The sequence below is a fragment of the Raphanus sativus genome, unplaced genomic scaffold, assembly GCF_000801105.2.
Source record: "Raphanus sativus cultivar WK10039 unplaced genomic scaffold, ASM80110v3 Scaffold1299, whole genome shotgun sequence".
In the NCBI taxonomy this organism is placed as follows: domain Eukaryota; kingdom Viridiplantae; phylum Streptophyta; class Magnoliopsida; order Brassicales; family Brassicaceae; genus Raphanus; species Raphanus sativus.
The window spans coordinates 1-23,348 of record NW_026616611.1 but is presented as its reverse complement, the minus strand read 5'-3'; the positions used below and the strand labels follow the sequence as shown (position 1 = coordinate 23,348).

At 42.0% G+C, this 23,348-nt stretch overlaps 7 protein-coding genes across 13 annotated transcripts; 3 read left to right on the top strand and 4 right to left on the bottom strand.

The window, feature by feature from the left end:
• Positions 1-5: 5 nt before the first annotated feature.
• LOC130504012 (probable galacturonosyltransferase 3) lies at positions 6-2,560 on the bottom strand (the record flags this gene model as incomplete). Its single annotated transcript, XM_056998587.1, has 7 exons — positions 2,356-2,560; positions 2,166-2,212; positions 1,962-2,061; positions 1,735-1,866; positions 1,420-1,566; positions 1,007-1,341; positions 6-900 (listed from the first exon to the last, which is right to left on the bottom strand). Coding segments are annotated over exons 1-7 (1,689 nt in total), but the record flags the coding sequence as incomplete, so codon positions are not given.
• A 23-nt stretch (positions 2,561-2,583) lies between these two features.
• LOC108854242 (uncharacterized) lies at positions 2,584-3,753 on the top strand. The gene is given in 5 exon segments (XM_018627764.2): positions 2,584-2,663; positions 2,754-2,768; positions 2,771-3,150; positions 3,229-3,420; positions 3,509-3,753. Coding segments are annotated over 5 exon segments (747 nt in total). The 5' UTR covers positions 2,584-2,647; the 3' UTR covers positions 3,653-3,753.
• On the bottom strand, positions 3,721-5,285 carry LOC108837937 (amino acid transporter AVT3C). The gene has a single exon (XM_018610930.2). It carries the CDS (start codon positions 5,192-5,194, stop codon positions 3,881-3,883), a length of 1,314 nt encoding a protein of 437 aa, XP_018466432.1. The 5' UTR covers positions 5,195-5,285; the 3' UTR covers positions 3,721-3,880.
• Positions 5,286-5,447: 162 nt separating this feature from the next.
• On the top strand, positions 5,448-8,866 carry LOC108854795 (alpha-1,3-mannosyl-glycoprotein 2-beta-N-acetylglucosaminyltransferase). 3 transcript variants are annotated; one of them, XM_056998583.1, is made up of 18 exons: positions 5,448-5,632; positions 5,777-5,827; positions 6,008-6,095; positions 6,174-6,236; positions 6,323-6,357; positions 6,437-6,516; positions 6,603-6,711; positions 6,788-6,854; positions 6,929-6,997; positions 7,079-7,148; positions 7,241-7,302; positions 7,392-7,482; positions 7,559-7,652; positions 7,875-7,937; positions 8,007-8,045; positions 8,131-8,301; positions 8,385-8,511; positions 8,578-8,866. In XM_056998583.1, exons 1-17 carry the CDS (start codon positions 5,564-5,566, stop codon positions 8,499-8,501), a joined length of 1,338 nt encoding a protein of 445 aa, XP_056854563.1. In that variant the 5' UTR covers positions 5,448-5,563; the 3' UTR covers positions 8,502-8,511; positions 8,578-8,866. The 3 variants fall into 3 exon arrangements, with proteins under 3 accessions (XP_056854563.1, XP_056854564.1, XP_056854562.1); XM_056998584.1 differs by having other exon boundaries at positions 5,449-5,632; positions 6,440-6,516; positions 8,590-8,866; XM_056998582.1 differs by having other exon boundaries at positions 5,449-5,632; positions 8,590-8,866.
• Positions 8,867-9,012: 146 nt separating this feature from the next.
• On the top strand, positions 9,013-11,901 carry LOC108854794 (calcium-dependent protein kinase 26). Of its 3 annotated transcripts, XM_018628457.2 has the most exons (10): positions 9,013-9,329; positions 9,484-9,555; positions 9,640-10,208; positions 10,291-10,434; positions 10,528-10,680; positions 10,757-10,872; positions 10,958-11,125; positions 11,204-11,428; positions 11,506-11,657; positions 11,765-11,901. In XM_018628457.2, exons 3-9 carry the CDS (start codon positions 9,674-9,676, stop codon positions 11,614-11,616), a joined length of 1,452 nt encoding a protein of 483 aa, XP_018483959.1. In that variant the 5' UTR covers positions 9,013-9,329; positions 9,484-9,555; positions 9,640-9,673; the 3' UTR covers positions 11,617-11,657; positions 11,765-11,901. The 3 variants fall into 3 exon arrangements, with proteins under 3 accessions (XP_018483959.1, XP_056854561.1, XP_056854560.1); XM_056998581.1 differs by having other exon boundaries at positions 9,645-10,208; positions 10,958-11,428; XM_056998580.1 differs by having other exon boundaries at positions 10,958-11,428.
• Positions 11,889-14,169, bottom strand: LOC108854796 (uncharacterized). Of its 3 annotated transcripts, XM_056998585.1 has the most exons (7): positions 13,544-14,169; positions 13,221-13,483; positions 12,963-13,100; positions 12,653-12,877; positions 12,357-12,561; positions 12,217-12,268; positions 11,889-12,113 (listed from the first exon to the last, which is right to left on the bottom strand). In XM_056998585.1, exons 1-5 carry the CDS (start codon positions 14,109-14,111, stop codon positions 12,457-12,459), a joined length of 1,299 nt encoding a protein of 432 aa, XP_056854565.1. In that variant the 5' UTR covers positions 14,112-14,169; the 3' UTR covers positions 11,889-12,113; positions 12,217-12,268; positions 12,357-12,456. The 3 variants fall into 3 exon arrangements, with proteins under 3 accessions (XP_056854565.1, XP_056854566.1, XP_018483963.2); XM_056998586.1 differs by lacking the exon at positions 12,217-12,268 and having other exon boundaries at positions 12,294-12,561; XM_018628461.2 differs by lacking the exon at positions 12,217-12,268.
• A 995-nt stretch (positions 14,170-15,164) lies between these two features.
• On the bottom strand, positions 15,165-15,698 carry LOC108849890 (glutathione S-transferase T2-like). Its single transcript, XM_018623497.1, has one exon. The coding sequence runs from the start codon at positions 15,696-15,698 to the stop codon at positions 15,165-15,167; it is 534 nt and encodes a 177-aa protein (XP_018478999.1).
• Between the last annotated feature and the right edge of the window lie 7,650 nt (positions 15,699-23,348).

Sequence of the window (23,348 nt, the reverse complement as noted above, 5' to 3'; positions counted from 1 at the left end):
CTCAGGTCGAACATATTCATGCCAAATGCCCAACCGCAAGCCCCCGCATCGAAATTCTCTGAGATCTTTGGATTAGAGAAGTTGAGGTACTTGTCAAATCTGTGGAAGCTCTCCTTGCACGTCTCTACAGCTCCATTCACTTTTCCTTGCATGTCTACTTCCCATAGAGGTGCCAGGTCCTTTTGCACCACAATGTCATCGTCAAGAAACAGGATCTTGTCCAGCTTCGGATACACCTCAGGAAGGTAGAATCTCAGATGATTCAGCATCGATAGATACTTTGGGTTTCGATACTTGAGATTGTCTGCGCCAGCAGAGATAGAGGAAGGATGATTTGCTTTGAAATAGTATTCTTTGAGCCTTGCGGATTCAAGCTGCCGTAGAACAGAGCAGTACGAGGAGTTGAGCCACTTAAAATCATTGATGTTCTCAACTTGAATCGTGGCATCAGTAGGAGCATTGACGCGAAACCACATCTTCATTGCAGCAAAGTTCAATTTGTCTGTTACTATATGGAACACATGCTTCTCCGGTTCCTTTGCATTCAGGACAGTGGAGTTGACTACGACTGATGTTGCGAGGACGTTATCCGAAAAGATGGCATAGTGATAGAGAGAAGGATCTTCAAACTTGGCATCCTTTTTGACTCCATCCTCCTCTTCATTGAAACCGAGAAGAAAATAGTCAGCCGCAAGCTGGAGACTGAGGCAATGCAATGGCTTGGGAAATGTCTTGGCGGCCAGCTGAATTAAGAAGGTGCCCTTTTTCTTCAGTCCATCTACATTGCGTTCAGTGGATTGAAGCATGGCCCGAAACTTCTTAGCAAGTTCATGGCAGTCATATAACTCGTCTTTTGCCAGAGAGAGAGCATGGCCCATGGCTTTTGCTTGTTCAAGGGCTCTAGCGATCAAAAGGGATTCAGAAGTGAAAGAAAAAAAAACAGCAAAAGATTGCTGGTTCACCAACAACCCATACAGACCAGAAGAATGTGAAAAAAGTAAAGTACCTGGAAGGAAGGTCAGCATCAGATGTTGCTTTACCCAGAACACGTTGATTTTCTCTACTCTGCTGCATCAAGAAAAGGTAGAGATTGGTAGCGTTTTTGGATTTGGCGATATGGGAATATGCTTTAGCCATAATGATCTGGTCTCTCATAAGCTTCAAGATAGCATCAGCGTTGGGGCTCTCATAGTCTCTCCTCCAAATACTGTATTTGCCAACGACAGAGTTTTCAAAGGTGATAGACTTGTGAATGGCAGCTTCTTGCATCTGGTGATCAGATTCCTTATCATGTTGGATCAGGTCGAGAGTCCGTTGAGCTCTCCTTTCCTGACGTAAACTCTGAAAAGGTATACAAAAATATACTAATGTTACAATTCGAGTCAAAAGAAGGAAGGGGGTATGTGAAAGAGAGATCACCTGACGCTTGAGTTTAGCAGGGCTTGTAAACTCCATGTGTGGAAAATGGTTATCGGTTTCACCAGACTGATTAGTTGTAGAATAAGTTGCAGCATTCTCTTCCATTCTAGTAGAATCATTTTGAAATGAATCCTGCGGTATCACTAGCTAATTCCATTTAAATAAAAAAAAAAAGGAAAAAGGATAAATCCAAGGAAATCTCAAAAAAGATGTTTGTAGGCTTCTAGGAGGGATGAATCTCTCTCATAAGAAGATGAGGAGGACATGGTTGGGGTTGGAACAAACGAAGTCTATTCCATTGAGAGTGGTAGCTACCTGAGAAGAAGGATTGGTGTTGGGGCGAAGAGGATTGTCGAAAAGCCAAGAAGATGAAAGATGTCCCATTTTGACACTACCAAGGCGTATGTTACCGTGATGGTCACTGTAGGTGGCAACTATGTTCACATCCTGAATGAATGAAGATACTAATGATTTTAAAAACACAACACACACACACACAAAAAATGGATTATTGGATAAAGAGGAGAGAAAGAAGCAAATACTTTGAGATCTGGATCGTAGTGAAGTGCAGAAACAGAGGAAGCACTAGTAGTAGTAGTAGTACATCCAGGACAATCTCGGTAAGCTTGAAGTTCTCGGTGGCTGCACAACAAATGAAAGGAAAGTCCCATCCATCATCATAAGAAGAAGAAAAGAGTTGAAAAGAAAAGGAAGATGAATCAATCAATCAATCATTCATTCATTACGGTGCTTGTGACTCTAAAATGGCTCCACCCACATGATTTAGCAATACCTGCAATTGTCTCCACCAAAACCAGAAAAAAAAACCATAAACCAATCGCTAAGTACCACCACTCTTATCAGATCTCTGGCAGAGATAATCATATACATTAACGAGAACAATCCAGCTAGAGAGATAGAGAGAGACGAAGGTACCAGCCATAAGAAGCATCTCGACATCATCATCATCTGGATCTGCTCCCCTGCGACTGTGAGAATCCGAACTTTCTTAAAAAAAGGCAAATCAGTCGAGCGGTTTTTGAAACGTGCACGTGCTGCCGTTCCGTGGTAAGAAAAACTACAAGCACTTCTTAACTAACTATAAGACGACTTTGACTTTTTCTTTTTCTTTCTAAAAAAGCCTTCCGTTGTTCGAGAAGAATGTGCATAGCAGTGTTCTCATGGCAATCGCATCCGCTTTACCCTTTTCTTCTCTTTCTGAATAGAGATGAATATCACAACAGGTTTACTTGGTTTGATTTTATTTGATGCCCCCCCCTGCCTCCTCCTTTATTAATAATAAATCCCTTTTTTAATAATATTTTGTGTAAAAGGGAAACGGAGGCGCTGCGTTGGTGGGAAGACGGAGAGACGCTTGGAGGTAGAGACCTCGTCGGCGGTGGGACGTGGCTCGGTTGCAGCAGGAATGGCCGTATCGCTTTCCTCACCAATTTCAGGGAGACCTCCTCCATCCCCGATGCTAAATCCCGCGGACATCTCCCTCTTCGTTACTTGCAGAGCGAAAAGAGCCCTGCCGAGTTTGCCCAGGAGATCGAAAAGGAGGCTTCTCTCTACAACGGCTTCAACCTCGTTGTCGCTCATGTCTTGTCCAAATCCATGTTTTACGTTACCAACCGCCCACTCCACGGTGACAAGCAGCACCTCGTTACGCTTGTCTCTCCAGGGATCCATGTCCTTTCCAACGCCAACCTCGACTCTCCTTGGCCCAAGGTACCTCACCTTCCTTTCCTTCTTTTCTACTTCTCCACCTCCCTCCCTCTTCTCATTTCAGTTGCTCTTCTCTTGCAGTGTCTCAGGTTGAGAGACGCTTTCAATCACCTTCTCACCCAAAACCAAGGTGTTGAATTCCCCCTTATGACTATGGTGGAGGAGGTGATGACTGATACTCTCAAGGACCAAGAACCTGTCCTGCCTCCCGTTTTCACTCCAGAGATTGAATACCATCTCAGCTCTATCTTCGTCGACATTCCTAGACCTCCTGTAACATCACCCCCTTCCTTTCCTTTCCTTTCTTTTCTCCTCTTCCTTTCTTAACTCTCTCATCCACTCTTACTCGTGTATCTCACAGGGTCGTTATGGGACCAGAAGCATCTCCGCCCTCACCATCAAGTCCCACGGTGAGCTCTGTTTCTTCGAGAGGCATCTTGAACATGGTGGTTCCTGGAAGGACCACACTCAACACTTTGTTATACAAAATCAATGCTTTACTTGACTCCCTCTCTCTCTCTCTTTTTTACAAGACTTATCACATTTGTAATTTGTGCTTGTATCTACTACATATAGAGAAAACAGCGCTCATGTCTTTTATTCCAACCATCATCATCAACATACAATTACAATCACAGTTTCAGATTCTCTTAAACCACAACCCCTATACACATATATAATGGTTCACACGTCACACGTAATTGGACACAAGTGAAAAACCTCTCACATTAAATTACACTTTGACCGAGAAGATCTCACTCAGGGAACTCCAAGTTCCCGACACAGCAAGAACCACTCCCAGTCCCACTATCGCCATGTCCAGGCTCCATTGCTTCCACCCCATCTCTTCCTTGAACACCAGCAAATGAAACAAAGCAGGTAACACAAACCCTAAGATGCAGCAAGTGCTGCTCCCCACCAATGACAAAAAATCTGTAAAGTTTGGCACAAAGAGAGCCACCAGAGTCACTGCCAATACTAGCAGCCATCTAGAGTACATCCCACCCGAGAACCGCCTCTCTACTATCTCAAACACCGGATTCATCATCAAGGGGAAGGTGAAGAAGAGGTTGATGCAGAGTCCAAGCTGAACAATAGTGCTGATAAGTCCTGCCCCCAAGTTAGCGGTGATGATGTCCATTGTGTCCTCACCAAAAGCCAAGTAACCTAAGAAACCAAAGGCTATGTATATGAAAGAGATGAATCCCATGCCGAGTGCCAAGACTTTGCCAAACTTGTCCTTGTCTTTCATCTCCGATTCAAGAGGCAATACCATTCCAACGCCTTCGAAAGAATAAACGGCCACGCCCATCCCATAGAAGAAGAGGGACATACCACCGAAGGCAACAACGTCAGGCCTTTGCTTGAGTATAATCATGGAATCCTCAACAATGACGACAGCCATAGCGGCAAGATCAACAAGGTCGGCGAAGATGCTAAGAGGAGCCAAGTGAGTGAGGGTCTTGATGGAGTTGAGACCAAGCTGGAAGGGGAAGCATCCCCAGATGTAGAGACTCTTAGAGGAGACGCCCAAGAAGTCAGAGCCGAGGCGTGTAAACTGATGCCTGAGACTGGTGGGGGAATCAGGATCGAAAAGATTAGCTAGAGTAGTGCCGATGAAGATAAGATAGCCGACACAAAACCCAGCTTGAGACAAAATAATAAAAAGGTCAACGACGAGCCTGCCGAGGGAGCCGCAGACGGCAAAGCCAAGGTCACCAAAAGAGCCGATCTTGGAGAAACCACCGTTGAGAGAGTCGAGCTTGCGGCGGGTATAAACGAGGAGCATCATGCAGTGATGGGTCAAAACAGAGACGGAGAGGAGAAGGAGGACGCCCATGAGCCATCCGGTGCGCTTGAAGGCGTAAGGAAGACCAAGAACACCAGCGCCGACGACAGCAATGAAGATGTTGGCGAAGGTCTTGAACTGGCTAGAAAGAGGAGGCCCTTTGCCGAGAAGAGGCGTGTCCTCCCTAGGAGGTGGTGGCATTTTAAGGGTATAAGAGGAGGAGGAGGAGGAGCTAGAAGCTTGCTTGGCAAACCCCATCTGATAAAATGGAACAATGGAAGCAGAAAGGCTTCTTCTTCTGAATCAATCAAAGGAGGAGATAGCAAAGATGAGATGGAGGACAGAAGATAATTGGATGAATTGCGTGTCGACTTGGTGGAGTCCGAAACGACACCGTTAATTAATTAATGGGTACATACATCCATTACAAGAAAACGACACCGTTCAATTTGACAAACCCAAACGACATCGTTCCAAACAAACAAACAAACAAACAAGTAGGATAGCTGAGAGAGCTCCCGGCGGCAAGACAACCTCCTCGTATCGCATCGCTTGATGATCGATCGATTGATTGATTGATTGATTCTCCCTCCCTCCCTCCCTCCCTCCCTCAGCTTGGTAAGAGAAATGGCGAGGGTTCCTTGTGACTTGAGATTTCTTCTCATACCGGCAGCTTTCATGTTCATCTACATCCAGGTCTGAATCTTATATCTAAATCCCTCAGCTACATTTGGATTTGGATTTGGATGGATCTCTCTCATGAGATTTGTATCACTCACTAGTCGTAAAATTCTAAGCCATCTTTAAGTAAAAGTGTGTGTGTCTTTTTCTTTCCACTAGATGAGGCTTTTCCAGACGCAATCACAGTATGCAGATCGCCTTGGTTCCGCTGTATGTTTTTTTCTTCTTCTTTTTTTTTTGGTTTTCAATGTTTGCTGAGACCATTGCGTTTGTGATTTGTTTTTAATCTTTACTTATGCATTTCTCGTTACTTGGGGGTTGCCTCTGCCCTGCTGTGGAATATAACAAATATTTGAGTTTTGATGGAGAACCTTTTTTTTGCATCTGCAGCTGGAGTCGGAGAACCATTGTACTAGTCAATTGCGATCCCTTATTGATCAAGTTAGCATTAAACAGTCTCGGATTCTCGCTCTCGAAGGTAATCTCAGTCTCATCCTTCTTTTCTCATTCCCCACTTGTCAAACTTCACCTTTCTCCGGGGGGTATCATCTTGTAGATTTGAAGAACCGCCAGGACCAACAACTCGTGCAGCTTAAGGATCTTATCCACACCTTTGAAAGTTCGTTACCCTAAAACTCTCTCTTTTTCTTTATATGAATTTTGCTAGTAATTCTCCTCTTTTTTTCTTTTTTTTTATTCTCTCAGGCAAAGGGATAGCAAAGCTCACTGAAGGTGGACAGGTCTGTATACCTTTTCTTCTTTGTTGGCACTTGCTGTCACTTGCTATAAAAATCTCCTTCTTCTTCTTCTTCTATTTAGCAGGTGCCTCTGGCAGCTGTTGTGATTATGGCCTGCAGTCGTGCTGACTATCTTCAACGGACTGTCAATTCTGTTCTAAAGTCGGTTACTAATCTCTTTTAACTCTTTTATCTTACTCCAACTCTCTACTTACTTATATTTCTGTCTTTCTTTTTTTTTCCAACAGATATCAAACTCCCATTGCTTCAAAATACCCTCTCTTTATATCTCAGGATGGATCTAATCAAGCCGTCAAGAGCAAGGCTTTGAGCTATAATCAACTAACGTATATCCAGGTAAATCTGAATCTAGTGTTTGATGTTTCTCCCTCATGTAGATAAGTGAGATGGTGACTCGTTTCCCCCTTTTTAGCACTTAGATTTTGAACCAGTGGTCACCGAAAGGCCTGGCGAACTTATTGCCTACTACAAAATTGCACGTAAGGACTTGTTTCTCCTTTCTCTGCCTCCCTTCAGCTGCATGACTGATATACTTTTTTTTTTTTTAATCCAGGTCACTACAAGTGGGCACTAGACCAGTTGTTTTACAAACATAAATTTAGCCGAGTGATTATACTAGAAGGTGAGGCTTTTCAAACTTTCACCCTTACTCTAACTTACTGCTCTCCACTATTGCTTAAGGGGTTTTCTGTCTCTTTAACAGATGATATGGAAATTGCTCCAGACTTCTTCGATTACTTTGAGGCTGCAGCTAATCTCATGGATAGGGATGAGTATGTTACCTACTGAAGCTTTCCTGCTGAGCATATTAAGTAATTTCTTTTTTACTACTTCTCATTCTTATCTGGGTGCAAACATGTATTAGAACCATTATGGCGGCTTCATCTTGGAATGATAATGGGCAGAAGCAGTTTGTGCATGACCCCTGTAAGATCCTTCTCCGCTTTCTTTCTTTGCCCTTTCTTCCATTATCTCGTTATGTCCTGCTCATGCTAATAAGCTAAAATAATCTGCAGATGCACTTTACCGATCAGATTTTTTCCCTGGCCTGGGGTGGATGCTGAAGAGATCGACTTGGGATGAGCTATCACCAAAGTGGCCAAAGGCATATCCTTATATCCGTTTATTAATTTCAATTGCTATAGTTTGACCCATCTAAGACTTTCCTTAACAAAATACACACTTATTGGGATGATTGGCTGAGATTGAAGGAGAACCATAAAGGCCGCCAATTTGTTCGACCAGAAGTCTGCCGAACATACAATTTTGGTGAACATGTTAGTACCTGAGACTTATGAGTTTCCATTGTTATAGTTGCACTTGTCTGATTATTTTGATTTTTGTTGAACCAGCCTGGTCTCACCAATATGAATTGTGACTTCTGTGTGAAAAATGTATTATAGCGGCTTTGTCCTATAATTTCTTGAGACAGAGACGTAGACAGTGAGGAGATTGCGTTTCCCCTTTATTCATATAACCTTGTCATTTTCATTTTGCAGGGGTCTAGTTTGGGACAGTTTTTCAGCCAGTACCTGGAACCTATAAAGCTAAATGATGTGAAGGTAAGTGTGTTCTTCACTCCTTTTTGTTGCATGACTACCTTATCACAGGTTTTCTATTTTAATATAAAGGTTGAGTGGAACGCGATGGACCTGGGATACTTGACAGAGGTAGAACCATATCCTTTGTATATTTAGTGAAGAAATCTTGTTTTTTTTTTTTTTTTTAACTTGGTTCTCTCTCATGTCTACAAAGGGAAACTATACCAAGTACTTTTCTGGCCTAGTGAGACAAGCACGACCAATTCAAGGTCCTGACCTTGTGTTAAAGGCTCAAAATATAAAGGGTGATGTTCGTATCCGGTATAAAGACCAAGCAGAGTTTGAACGCATAGCAGGGGAGTTTGGCATATTTGAAGAATGGAAGGTAAATTGATATTCTTAGACCAATCAGTATAATCTCTTAAGAAATGGTGTAGAGTCACTTTTGTGTACCCATCCATTGTGTAGGATGGTGTGCCCCGAACAGCATATAAAGGAATCGTGGTGTTCCGAATCCAGACTACTAGACGTGTATTCCTGGTAGGCCCAGATTCTGTGATACAGCTTGGAATTCGAAAATCCTGATGCAAAACATGTACTTCTCTAACCCTAAGCATCTTCTAGATCCCCTATCCATTTGTAATAGTTTGTATGCTGACAGATTGACACGCAGATGAAAGCAAAGGAAGATCATTTCGACCGCAGGCAGCCTTCTTCAAGCAGCTGTTTGCACTTTTGGCTGTATAATTGAAGGATGAGTTTGTAGACAGGGGGTTAAATTTAACAGCTAGAAAGTTGTGGTGACATGTGTAGTAGGTTTTAAAGTTAAGGGAACCCCTTTAAAGGAGCAGACTTGAAACACTTATCAGTCGCTTTATAACTGATTGTTTTGTGGGTTGTCTGTCTTACACGAACACGCAAAATCATTCTATGCACCCTTTCTTCGACTATCTAAACGTACTAAATGATCCATGTTACCGCCATATTCTTACATCCTTGGTCGTGGAGAGGAGATTATGGGCCTTCACGACCAAACTAATTCATTTTTGCTTCAAAGAAGGTTTTTTATTTTTTTTGTTTTCACTCTCAGGGGCTTGTTGCCCATTGGAGGTGAAGAGGGTGATACGAATCCTATCATAGGATCCTCATGTGATATGCACGCAGCCACGCACTAAATGGCCAACGAATCTGGACTCTGGATTTACATACTAAAAAAGCAGGGCTCGAAAAAGAAACCTGTGGAGGAAGCAGAGTCCCCTGCATTTTTAGAATATTCTAATAACAGAGAGACTATTATATTAGATACATCTGTTGATGATTATTAATCAAAGATTCTCTTTATGTTTGTTAATTAGTCAGGATGGCAATAAAGAATACAATCTGACTGAATTTCTTCCACCCTATCTTTACCTGGTAATTTACACATCCATCTCTTCCTCTGTTTCTGTTTATCTATACATTGCCAAAATACGATTTTTGCTCTGGGAGGTTGTTGAGTTGGGATCTCTAGAAACATGTGATGCTGCAAGTTTTATTCCATCTTTTTTTTCTTTTTTTGATATTTCAGATCGTGCTATGTCTCCTGTTCTGTTTTCCTCTGATGACAAATTGATTTGTAAGGGGGAGGTGAACTAAGTTGGTAAGGGATGATTACATATCACGTTTTGCTTACAAGCCGAACCATTTTTCTGAAACATGAAAGTCTTTCGGGGATTTGTTTCAGAACAGAACACAAAGAGAGAGAGAGAGAAGACAGAATGAAGCACAGCGGTGGGAACCAAGCATGCTTCGTCCTTGGTCAAAAGACCCCAAGCATCCGAGATCTCTACTCCTTGGGACACAAACTAGGTCAAGGACAGTTTGGGACCACTTACATGTGCAGAGAGATCTCAACAGGGCGTGAATACGCGTGCAAGTCTATAACAAAACGAAAGTTGATTACAAAGGAAGATGTAGAAGACGTGCGCAGGGAAATTCAGATCATGCACCATCTGGCTGGTTACAAGAACATTGTCACCATTAAAGGCGCTTACGAGGATCCATTGTATGTTCACATCGTCATGGAGCTCTGCTCAGGTGGGGAGCTTTTTGACAGAATCATCCAGAGAGGGCATTACAGTGAGAGAAAAGCAGCTGAGCTGATCAAGATCATTGTTGGTGTTGTTGAGGCTTGCCATTCGCTTGGTGTCATGCATAGAGATCTAAAACCAGAAAATTTCTTGTTGGTGAATAAGGACGACGACTTCTCACTCAAAGCCATTGATTTTGGGCTTTCCGTATTCTTCAAACCAGGTGAGGTGGAGTGGTGAATTCATATCATATGTTTCAGTCAAGTCATAGAATTTTTAAAAATGGCTCAATCTGTAACTTTCAGGTCAAATATTCGAGGATGTGGTTGGGAGTCCTTATTACGTAGCTCCTGAGGTTCTGCTCAAGCACTATGGACCAGAGGCTGATGTGTGGACCGCAGGGGTCATACTGTACATATTGGTGAGCGGAGTACCTCCCTTCTGGGCAGGTAACGCACGCACCCAAAATGAAACAAGTGTGTGATAAGGTGGTAAGACAAAAAAAACATTGTTAAGATGGTTTTCTTTCTTTCTTTCACCAGAAACACAGCAAGGGATATTTGATGCAGTGCTCAAGGGACACATTGACTTCGACTCCGATCCTTGGCCCCTAATATCTGACTCTGCAAAAGACTTGATCCGCAGCATGCTCTGTTCACGGCCCTCGGAGCGTCTCACAGCTCATCAAGTATTGAGTATGTACTCTAACCAGCAGTTCCTACATGTTTCAGCTATGTATCTGCTTTCTTACCCAGCCAAGACTTTTTGCAGGGCATCCTTGGATTTGTGAAAATGGAGTTGCGCCAGACAGAGCACTCGATCCTGCGGTGCTTTCTCGTCTTAAGCAGTTCTCTGCCATGAATAAACTTAAGCAGATGGCTTTAAGAGTAAGGAACTAGACGCATGTTTTTCTTTTCGTTTTATTATCAAGACAAAAGTTTCCATAAATATCTTTATTCTGATGCGGTTCAGGTAATAGCTGAGAGTCTCTCTGAAGAAGAAATAGCTGGACTAAAAGAAATGTTCAAAGCAATGGACACAGATAACAGTGGAGCCATTACATTTGACGAGCTAAAAGCTGGGTTGAGAAGATATGGTTCTACCCTCAAGGATACTGAGATCCGTGACCTAATGGAGGCTGTAAGTACTCTAAACCCTGATCTGTGTATCTCTTTGAAAATCAGTATGTTAAAAAAAAACCTCTGTGCGACTTACCAGGCAGATATTGACAAGAGTGGGACCATAGACTATGGTGAATTCATTGCTGCAACAATCCATCTGAACAAATTAGAACGTGAGGAACATCTCCTCTCAGCCTTCAGGTATTTTGACAAAGATGGGAGCGGCTACATCACAATCGACGAGCTACAGCAAGCGTGTGCTGAACAGGGGATGAGCGATGTCTTTCTTGAAGATGTGATCAAGGAAGTCGACCAAGACAATGTGAGATTTTACCTAAACATATCCTCTGGGGCTTGGAGATAGATACAAGGGATCATTTTTCTTCTGGTTTGTTTCAGGATGGAAGGATCGATTACGGAGAGTTTGTAGCGATGATGCAGAAGGGCATTGTAGGAAGAACAATGAGGAAAAGCATAAATATGAGCCTCAGGAACAATGCCATCTCTTAGTGGCTGGCTAATATAAGTGTAATCTCATGGTTAATTTACAGGTTGGCCTTTCTAACTTTCCTGTCATCTCACCAGTCTTTGCTAGGTAAATTATTCTATAGAAACTGATAGTCTACACCGGTGTGCGTGAATCCCTCCTTGTTGACAGAGCTGAGCCACGAGATGCAAAAGCTGCAAAGCTCCGCGGAAATATGGTTTACGTTCAGTCAAAAAAAAAAAATATGGTTTACGTAGTATGGATGATCCTTCCTAGTAATTGTAGAAACAACAAAGGCTAAAGTGTACTGATTATGATGTATTAACAGATATATGAGATCATTGTAATTTGACTCTTATATGCACACATCCTATAAAAAAAAGGAATATACTGATGATGATTATACATCTGAGAGAGAGCTGACTCGTCTCTCTTCCCATTGTTACCACGTAAGAGACTTCTCTCTCCTGATTGAGTGTGGAAGCATCAGAAATTTCGGAGAAACATTCTGGTCTCCTACCTGAAAAATCCTATTGGGATCAGAAAATGCTAAGGCAGACAGTCCGTTCGTAGTATATTGATCAAGAGATTCGAATTAAATGGATCTCCTATTGGGCTCATACTTGGATCGCTTTTCTCATACTAATTGGCTGGTTTCGTTAACGATCATCAGTTCTGTAAAACATAAATTTTCTCAAACCTGTTCGTTCCATTTGCCGTTTGGAAAAATAAGACTGAGCAATTATTGACTGATTGTACGTACGTTTGTTACCGCAAAACTTTTTCTTTTTTTTTTTGGACAGCAAGACTTGAAGCTCAAATGTTGTGTCATGCATGCAACAATAAAGGAGGACAGAGGACCCTTATAACTCATCTCGTGAACCACTCTTGCTTTCATATGATGCATAAGCTTTGATTACTGAAACATACACCTCAATGCCCTTCAAGTACTCAGCTTTACCCAAATACTGCAACAAATTAAGCAAAAAACCAGCTGCGTCGTTAGGGAATTGATGATACTGATGATGATGAAGGATGAGAATATATAAAATCAGAAACCTCGTTGTGGTCATGAAGCAAACTCCGGGTGTTTGAAATGGGAGAGAAGCCAAACGCAGGCACGCCAGCTATCCGGAAGTAGCGAGCATCTGTTGATGCAGGGAAAATCTCAGGCTTACTAGTCCTACCTCCGGCTTCCTTGACAGCATTTTCCAAGAGCCTCCACCAAGAATTTGAATCATCTGGTGCTGTAACGAGGGGTTCCCCCGAATGCTTCCGCTTGAACTGCATGCCCCAGACATTGACCAACACCACGTTATTAATTAGTTTTAACTGCTAGCTAGGGTTGAAGAAGAGGAGAAGAAGTTACCTCAAAGGACATGTTGCGTGAGGCGGGAGCCCATTCCTCCACCAGACGTCTTTCAAGTGCTTCAGAATCAACGGTGGGAGGGATACGAATGTCGAAACCAGCTTCTGCCTCAGAAGGTTGCAGATTCATCAAGAAACCCTTTGGGAGTGATAGAATATTAGAATAATAAAGAGTCAGAGATGCATGCATGCATGCATGCAGTTAATTAATTAATTAATAATATGTATCAAAGGGAAATGGGGGATACGAAATGGTTACAGTTGGGGAGGGTGTGCCAGCCTTGAGGAAGGCCATGTTGACGGAGACGACATGGCCTTCAGCAGCGCCACCAGCTTTAAGAAGATCGAATTGAGAAGCTCTGAATCGAAGAATATTCTCAATGCTTTTGAGGAGATTCTCCAAAGCAGAGTTGTCATAGAGCTTGGCACCGTGGCCAGGGGGTCCTTTAGCCTTAATCACAAGCCACCAGGGATTCCTCTCTCCATAGAATACTCTGTAACTCTTACTAGGCGATGGCAGGCCTGAAGAAAAAAAAGATAGTTAAAAAAAAAAAGTGTTTAATTTAACTTGTTTACTTTTACCTTCGTCGAGCACGATACCGACGTTCAAGGACTTGAAGAGGTGGGATTCGGCGAACTTCTCGGCTCCATCGTAGCCACCGATCTCTTCATCGGGGACGAAGGAGAGATAGAGGGATCGGATTGGGTGGAAGCCAGAACCCTGGAGCTTGCGTATGGCCTCGAGGTACTGCATCCCAACGCACTTCATGTCTTGCGAACCTCTGGCAACTATGTCTCCCTGTTTATCAATGTGAGCGTGGAGCGGGTGGTGTGTCCACTTGGATTCCTCAAAGGGGACGACATCGGTGTGGGAGTTGAGTAGAATGGCAGGTTGAGTTGGGTCGGATCCAACCCATTTGAGGAGGAGAATCGGCTTTCCCTTAACGAACTCGATTGTCTGAGTTTCAAGGGAGAGGGATTTGGCTTGAGAGTTGATAAAGTCAACGGCTTTGTAGTAATCGGGTTTGGGTTGAACCGTGTTGATTCGCAGATACTCCTGGAATCTGGACACGATCGCCTCCCCTTCGTCGTCACCCACTGCTGAAACGATGCATAGAGCAAGGATAAGAAGACTCATGGCCAAGGTCATCAAGACTCAAGAATATTCTTCCACCACTAAGAGCATCCATATCCCTAGGACTAATTTGGAGGCCTTTAGAGTATTTTAGTATTATAGTTAGGTTAAGGGACATAGGTTAAGGGTGATATTAAAAATTAAGATTATTGGAGGGACTTGCAAATGTCCCTTAAGTTTTATTTTTAAAGTAATAAAAAAAAGAGTAGAGATTGAAAAAACATGAAACATTAATTTTTAATGGAGATACAAATTACAAAAAGGAAAAACAAATCACAAAGTTGAAATACAAATTACAAAAATGAAAAACAAATTACAAAAATGAAAAACAAATTACAAAATGGTAAAACAAATTACAAACATTTTTTTGAAATCATGGAAGATGTCCAAATTTTTGCCAAATATGTTCGATCAAATCTTCTTTTAAATTTAGATGAATATTTGGATTCCGAACTTCTTTGCGAAGAGCAATTCTGCTGCCGTGTTTTGTGGTTTTTTTAATCACAAAAGTTTGATCGCCATCTTCAAATTCCTCGAGAGTGTTTGAATCCCGTTCATCTTCGACAATCATATTATGGAGAATGATACAAGCTCTCATAATATTTCCTATTTTGCTTTTATCCCATAATTTAGATGGATTTTTAACAATGGCGAACCTAGATTGGAGGACTCCAAAGGCACGCTCAACATCTTTTCGAACGGATTCTTGGGTTGTAGCAAATTTTGAATGTTTTGGATATGTTGGAGTGTCCTTGAAATAATCATTCCAGAGTTTTTTGTGTCCTTCTTCCCGGTTTCTCTCAATATAGATACGTTTTTTTCTCTCTTTTGGTTCCGGAAGCTCTTCATAAAGATCATCAAAAACAGAATCAAAATCATCCTCCTCATGATTGATGTGATAATGATAGTGAGAAGATGATGCCATGAAGCAATTCTGGATATTTAAAAAAAGAAGGCTGAATAATGTTAAGTTAAGAGAAGAGGAATACGTTGGATGTTTGAAATGAGAGAACAAGGATGTTACTTATTATATAGATAAGGAACATGTGAACTTGTCATGCGCCTTCTTCAGAACGTCAGTGTCACTCTCACCACTCCTCTGTTGTCATGCGCCTTCTTCAGAACGTCAGTGTCACTCTCACCACTCCTCTGTTGTCTCTCTGCTGCCGCGTATGCGCCACAGAACTTGTTTATCTCATCATTGATTCTGTGCCACCTCTTCTTGCAATGAACCCACTCTCTCTCACCATCCTCTCTTCCGTGTGGACTTGATGCATAATAAGCAGCAACTCGGTTCCAGAAGGTACCCGCCTTCTGGTCATTTGACACTATAGGATCCTTAGAAGTGTTAAGCCAGCCACTTATCAGCACCTCGTCATCTGTTGGGTTCCATTTGCGTCTCACAGCACGGGCCACTGGTGTCTCTGGAGGTGCGTCTTGAGTTTGTTGAGAACTGAAAGCCGGGATAGGTTCGGAATCTCCAAAGTTAACACTAGAATGAAAACTTTCATAAGGAAAGTTTTCATTGAAAGCACTACCATCTTGACTGTGAAGCAGTCCTACGTAACTAGAGGATTGAGCAGGATGATAATTTGGATTCATATCAGAAAGAAAAGAGATGAGAGATGTGAGAAAGTGGGTGTGTGTGTGTGTGTCTATTTAACCGAAGTGAGTTGGTGTTTACTACGCGGAAGTGAAGAGATATCAACCCACATAAATGACTAACCATTACCAAGAACTGTCTAATCTGAAGTAATTACACAACTTAAAGCTATCAACCACCACCTAAAGCTATCCACCATGACTTTTAAGCTAACAATAACATTGATATACTAAAGCTAACAATAACATTGATATACTAAAGCTAACAATAACATTAATAACATTCAATCTGACTACAATGTAACTACAAGGAGTAACCATGACTTAAACCTATCAACCAACAATACAGCAGGACTTAAAGCTATCAACCAACAATACAATGATTTATTCAATATGAAACGCAATATATATACCACCATATCAAACTATACGAGCATATCAAACAAAGAATCATATAATCTATAGTCTCTAGTCGGCTATATCAAACAAAGAATCATATAATCTATAGTCGGCAATATCAATACGAGCATATCAAACAAAGAATCATATAATCAAATCAAAATATGAACAAACTATAACACTATAACACAACCCTATCAAGCCACAAATTAAATCGAATTACTAGAGGACCAATATCAAAATATGATCAAACTATAACACTATAACACAACCCTATCAAGCCACAAATCAAATCGAATTACTAGAGGACCAATATCAAAATATGATCAAACTATAACACAACCCTATCAAGCAAAGAATCATTACTGTCTTAGCACAAATCCTATCAGATTTTAATACCATATAAAGTAAATCAAAGGACGTGAAACACATACCTTGAGCTTTGGATTTGGAACTGGAGATGGAGCACTCGATCGAGACGAAAACGAGGTCGAGAACGCTGAGACGAGAACGAAATGGAAGAGCCTCGCCGAGATGGAGTTGAGCTCGAGATCAGGAGGACGAGAAGAGAGAAGAGAGAAGAAGACGCCGATTGAGTTTTCGAGAGATGGAGTCACCTTCTATCGCCACCGAACGAGATCGAGAGAGAAGAGAGAAGAGAGAAGAAGACGCCGATTGAGTTTTCGAGAACCGAAGACTTCATCGCTTCTTTGGTTTCATCTCCCTCTCCCGTGCTGCCACGTCGCGTAGAGGACGATGAAGAAAAGCCCTTAGATAAGGCCCTTTTGCGTCGTCCCCTCCTATTTTTCATTTAACTTTAACCCAATTAATTAGAAGGGCCGGGCCTAAGGGCCGGCGTTACTGATGCTCTTAACGATTCATTGGAGACAAGGGAAACTGAATTAAGGCAGGGAGGGACGTCGTCGTTATAAGAAGAATGAAGGGCCACGACAATGAAATGGCAGTTTCGTGAATAAAATAAATAACAAGGGCGAAAGCAAGGAACAAAGCAAAGCATGCATAACGATAGTCCACTTTACTATACTCACTCCATTTGAATGTATTAGGAAACTGACTGCATGTAAGAGGATTAGAGTGTGTTTGTGTACAGATATGGGACGCTGGAAAACTCCAACTGCCACGGTCTGAGCAAGATGGAAGACGCAGAATACTAATAAGGTTCTCATCCACAACAATGCGCTACCTCACTTCCCCTAACAATGGTTTCTTCTAATTTGTTAGTAGTAGATGACAACAATGGTTTCCCTTCTCTTGTTCTACAATCTTCATTGATGACCGTGAATACAAGTTCGTTGCTTATTTTCTTCTTTCACTTTCAGACCTTTCAATCATTGGTTTATTCTAACAGAGTTATGCACATCCCAACAGTTTACTAATAGCAACTAGATTTTGAGGGTATATTTTTGTTTTAATTTAATTTTCATATTTGGATTTTTGTGATTATATTTGTATTTTTCTTTGTAATCATATTTATGTATAAATCTTAATCAAAATATATTTTATTAAATAATAGCAATTTAAAAATTGATCCATAATATGTTCGGCTAGAGCTAGATTGTCGGTCGAACCCGCAAACCCGTCAACCCGCGAATTTCAATTTTGTTTTGGTCAAAAACAGAATCTGCACAATCCACATCGTAATAGATAGATTATGGTAGTTTATATTTAAACATGTAATATTGACTTTAAATGCAGTTATATTTTAAATTAGATCTAACTAATATCAGTTAGTCATACTTCAACTTTAATAGTATTGATATCCTCCCCAATCGTTTCTCCTAAGTTATTATTATGCTTATGAAGTCCTGCATTTACAATCACGACTAGAAGAGAGGATATAGGCAGTGGAGAGCAAATGTAATGATTCCAGAATCTCATCGTAATTTTCTTAGCTTCTATAACAATAATCAATTACCACTCAAAACCTGTAATGCTCGATCTTCAGCCAATACAAAAATAAAAAACAAAAGAAATGACAGATATGTTTCTGTTCTGCTCGCAAACTTTCCTTCATGTGCTCCAGTGTCAAAATTCAACGCCAAGTATAACCCTCTTATTCTATCACGCATCACTGGACCATACACGTATGGAGCACGGTGCTTAAGACTTGTGGGAATTGCGAGGAGCTGTGCTCACTCCGCAACAAGCTCCACCAACAATTAAATAATCCTTTAACTAAGATGTTGTATTAGTAAAGTTAATCCTCTTCGATACCACCAAGTTTTTCACAAAATCAAACCTTCAATACTGTTCTGCTCTACTCAAGATACTTCAAGATTATGATCTAGCCTCAGGATAAAAGATAAATATTGCTAAATCTTCAATTTCTTTGGCTACAAAGATATTTCATGATATATGTGACAAAGTAAAAAAGACATTTAGACATTGGAAAAAAGAGGTGTAGAAATGTATTTGGAGTTATCTGAATAATTTGGCAGGAAGAAACAAAATATCTTGTCGTCCATTGTGGATCATATGAAGCAAAATGCTGTCAGTTGGACCTCCCATTTTCTATCCGCCGTTGTTAAGATGACAGATATAAAAATTAATACTTTACTAAGCTAAATAATCATGACAATACTAAACCACCTATGGAAGGCTCTAGGGAATAGACATGTCCAACAACATATGTCTTTTTCGACCTACAACAGTTCAAGACCAGGACCTCCTCAATCCGACCTTTTCTCTGGAAGAAAAAGAAGAGAATGGAACTTTACTAAGCTGAATAATCTACTTCCAGAGCTTACTCACCTTTTCTTGCATTTACGACCGAGTGTTTTGGGGTTCAAAATTGTTGCATCTGTGTGTCTTAAATCTCTATTGTACCAGTAAAATGCCCAGCACTCGTTATCAAGGTTGACATCTGGGGGTGCGGGGGCCGCAGGCCCCCGCGGTACGGTATGCCTTTTCGGTTTAGGAAAGTTACTATTTCTATTGGGAAAAGGAAATCAGGTTTTTTTTGAGGCTGTATAAATATGGGTCTAAGGGTTTGTAAATTATTATCACATCATTAATAAGAAACCCTAAACGGGTATTTGCCTCAATACGTTTTCTTCTCTATTCTTCTTCTAACCTAAAAGACGGCTGTTCACAACAAGTGGTATCAGAGCTTTAGGTTGCGAACCCTAAAGGATGACCGGAGGAAGTTCTCTTAAGTTCGATGTTCCAAGATTCGATGGGAAGGGAAATTTCGGTCTGTGGCAACGGCGTGTTAAGGACTTGCTTACGCAGCAAGGGATGAAGAAGTCTCTGTTGGAGACGAAACCGGAAGCGATGGATCAGGATGATTGGGAAGAGATGCAGGATAAGGCCGTCTCAACGATTCGACTCTGTTTGTCGGATGACATAACACATCAGGTGATGGACCTCACAACTTGTAAGGAGATGTGGGATAAGTTGGAAAAGATGTATATGTCAAAATCGTTATCTAGCAAACTATACCTCAAGCAGAGGTTGTTCGGTTTGAAGATGTCTGAGAGCGGGGATCTGGTTGCACACGTCAACAACTTCAATCAAATCATCGGGGATCTGGTTCGTGTGGATGTGAAGATTGAGGACGAAGATCAAGCCATGATCTTGTTGTGTTCTCTGCCTCCTCAATATGAGACGTTGTTAACAGCTCTAACAGTCGATAAAACGACCATAAAGCTGGAGACAGTTTCTGCAGCACTACTCTCTCACCACGAGAGAAGGCAGAATACAGGCGTGGGTGACAACTCTCAAGGTGACGGGCTGTATGTCAGTCAGGATAGAGGAAGGCAGCGGGGGAAGCAGCAGGATGATACTAGCAAGAAAAGGTCAAAGTCAAAGTTTGGAAAGAAAGTAGTCTGCTATAGGTGTGGCAAGCCTGGCCACTATAGGAGAGACTGTCCGGACAAAGGGCAGAATTCGAAGGAGACGTCGAACTCTGCAAACATGGTTCAGAAGGTGGAAGACTCGGAAGGATCAGCTGATTCGGATATGCTTGCTGTTACGTCAGGTGATCACTCGGATACCTGGATAATGGATACAGGCGCTTCATTCCACATGACCCCTAACAGGGAGTGGTTTGAAACGTACAAGGCTGGAAACATGGGCTATGTTCGACTTGCGGATGACAAGGCGTGTGGTATTGTGGGCATTGGACAAGTCAAGTTTCGGATGTATGATGGGACTATCAGGACATTAACTGATGTCAGACACATACCAGTCATGAAGAAGAATCTGATATCTCTGGGGTTGCTACATAGAAACGGCTTCAAGTACAAATCAGATGATGATGAAGTATTGAAGGTTTTCAAAGGTTCTATGATGGTGATGAAGGGACAGATGACAGCTGGAAGCGTATATCGGTTGATAGGGAACGTGGTTGTAGGTGGTGCTGCAGCTGCAGTTTCTGAGTCGGAGTGTACAACCTTGTGGCATATGCGTATGGGCCACATTGGGGAACACGGTTTGAAAGAGCTCTTGAGAAGGGGTCTTCTGGACGGGTTGAAGGATTGCAAGATGGAGTTTTGCAAGTTCTGTGTGATGGGAAAACAGTCCAAGGTATCTTTTAAGACGGGCCAACACACGACAAAAGGTCTTATTGACTATGTCCATTCTGATGTGTGGGGGCCAACTCGGGTGCAATCTATGGGAGGATCAAGATACTTCGTTTTATTCATCGATGACTTCTCTAAGAAGGTTTGGGTGTACTTCATGAAGCAGAAATCTGAGGTGTTCGAAAACTTCAAGGTTTGGAAAGCTGAAGTAGAAAATCAGACGGAGAGAAAGGTGAAGTACTTGAGATCGGATAATGGCACATAGTATACTGACGGGAAGTTCCAGAAGTTTTGTGCGGAGCATGGCATTCAGAGGCACTTTACAGTGCGTAAAACACCTCAGCAAAACGGTGTCGTTGAAAGAATGAACCGTTCGATTGCAGAGAAAGCAAGGTGTTTGAGGTTGAATGCAGGGTTAGCAAAGCAGTTCTGGGCGGAAGCAGTAAACATGGCAGTCTATCTCATCAATAGATCGCCAAGAAGTTCCTTAGAAGGAAAGGTCGCAGAAGAGGTGTGGACTGGGGTAGATATTGATCTATCAAACTTGAGGATATTTGGATGTCCAGCTTACATGCTAGTTGCAGGAGATGAAAGGTCAAAGCTGGATTCGAAATCCAAGAAGTGCATTTTTCTAGGCTTTGAGAAAGGTGTTAAAGGATTCAAGTTATGGGATCCTGAGGCAAGGAAAAGGGTGTTTAGTCGAGATGTGGTCTTTGACGAGCAGTATATGGTGCAGCAGGCGATATCAGACCGAGTGCCTGTGACCATTGAGACTATCACGGATTCTGAAGTTACTCAGGAGGAGTCTGGTGCAGCTAAACCAGATGAAGTTAGTGATGAGCGGTCTGTGGAAGTGACACAGAAAGAGGTTCAACGTGAAACAGAGGAGAGTTTGGTTTCTAGAAGACCAAAACGTGCAATAAAGGCTCCAGTCAGGTTCGGGTTTGAAGACATGGTCAACTATGCTCTTATGGTCGAGATGGATGATCCTACCACCTATCATGAAGCTATTAATAGCAATGAGAGGGATGAATGGATTGGTTCTATGACGGAAGAGGCAGTAAGTCTGGATAAGAACGAGACTTGGGATCTTGTGGAGTTACCTGAAGGAAAGAGAGCAATTGGCTGCAAGTGGATCTACAAGAAGAAGGAAGGAATGTCTGTGAAAGAACCTAAGAAGTTCAAGTCCAGAGTAGTGGCAAAAGGGTACTCGCAGAAGAAAGGAATAGACTACGACGAGATATTCTCGCCGGTAGTACGACACACTTCCATACGAGCTGTGTTGGGTTTGGTAGCTGTTTGGGATCTGCATCTTGAGCAGATGGACGTGAAAACGGCCTTCCTTCATGGAGAGTTGGAGGAGGAAATATATATGGAGCAACCTGAAGGTTTGGTTAAGCCTGGAGAAGAGCATCTGGTGTGTAGATTGAAGAAGTCTTTATACGGTTTGAAGCAGGCTCCAAGGCAGTGGTACAAACGGTTTGATTCATATATGATGAAAATAGGCTATCAAAGGTGCGAGTACGATTGCTGTGTGTATGTCAAGTCCCTTGACCATTCTCCCATATTCCTGCTGTTATATGTTGATGATATGCTCATTGCTGCAAACGATATGGATGACATAAATCGTTTGAAAGGGTTACTGGGACGAGAGTTTGAGATGAAGGATCTTGGTGCTGCAAAGAAGATTCTTGGAATGGAGATTCGCAGGGATAGAAGCTCTAAGAGGTTATGGCTTTCTCAGAAGAGCTACATTGAGAAGGTGTTAGAACGTTTTGATATGTCGAATTCAAAACCAGTCTCTACACCATTGGCGAAGCACTTCATACTTACAGCAGAGCAAAGTCCAAAGTCTGCTGAAGAACTCAAAGATATGGCGGAGGTTCCTTATGCTAGCGCAGTTGGTTGTTTGATGTATGCAATGGTGTGTACAAGACCGGATCTAGCACAAGCAGTTAGTCAAGTCAGTAAGTACATGTCGAATCCTGGGAGGAGACATTGGGATGCTGTGAAGTGGATCCTAAGATACTTGCGAGGTACAAGTGACTATGGGCTTATGTTTGGTGGAGAAGTGCAGGATTCAGTTATTGGGTTCGTGGATTCAGATTATGGTGGAGACCTTGATAATAGCAGGTCAACTACGGGGTATGTATTTACTCTTGCAGGAGCACCTATTTGCTGGAGATCGGTACAACAAGGTATTGTAGCGATGTCAACCACTTAAGCTGAATACATGGCACTTGGAGAAGCAGCTAAGGAAGCAGTATGGGTACAAGGACTTGTATCCGAGTTGGGTGTTGATCAAGAAGGTGTTCAGCTACACTGTGATAGTCAAAGCGCGTTATGCTTGGCTAAGAATCAAGTGTATCATGGAAGGACGAAGCACATACGTATAAGGTTTCACAAGATAAGGGAGTTAGCAGCTTCTGGAGAAGTCTTATTGGAGAAGGTGCATACGTCGGAGAATCCAGCTGACATGTTGACCAAGCCTGTTACAACGGAGAAGTTCAAGCATTGCTTGAATCTGCTCCGTGTTTGCCAATGCTAAGAAGCAATGGAGGTTCCCCCAGAAGATAGACGGGATAAGGAGTTTTGTAGAGATTTTTCGTCAAGGTGGTGTTAAGTTTGTTGTGAATATAAACAAAGTCCCACATTGGAAGTTTAGACAAATAATGTCTAGTATATAAAGAGATGTCCAACTCTGATT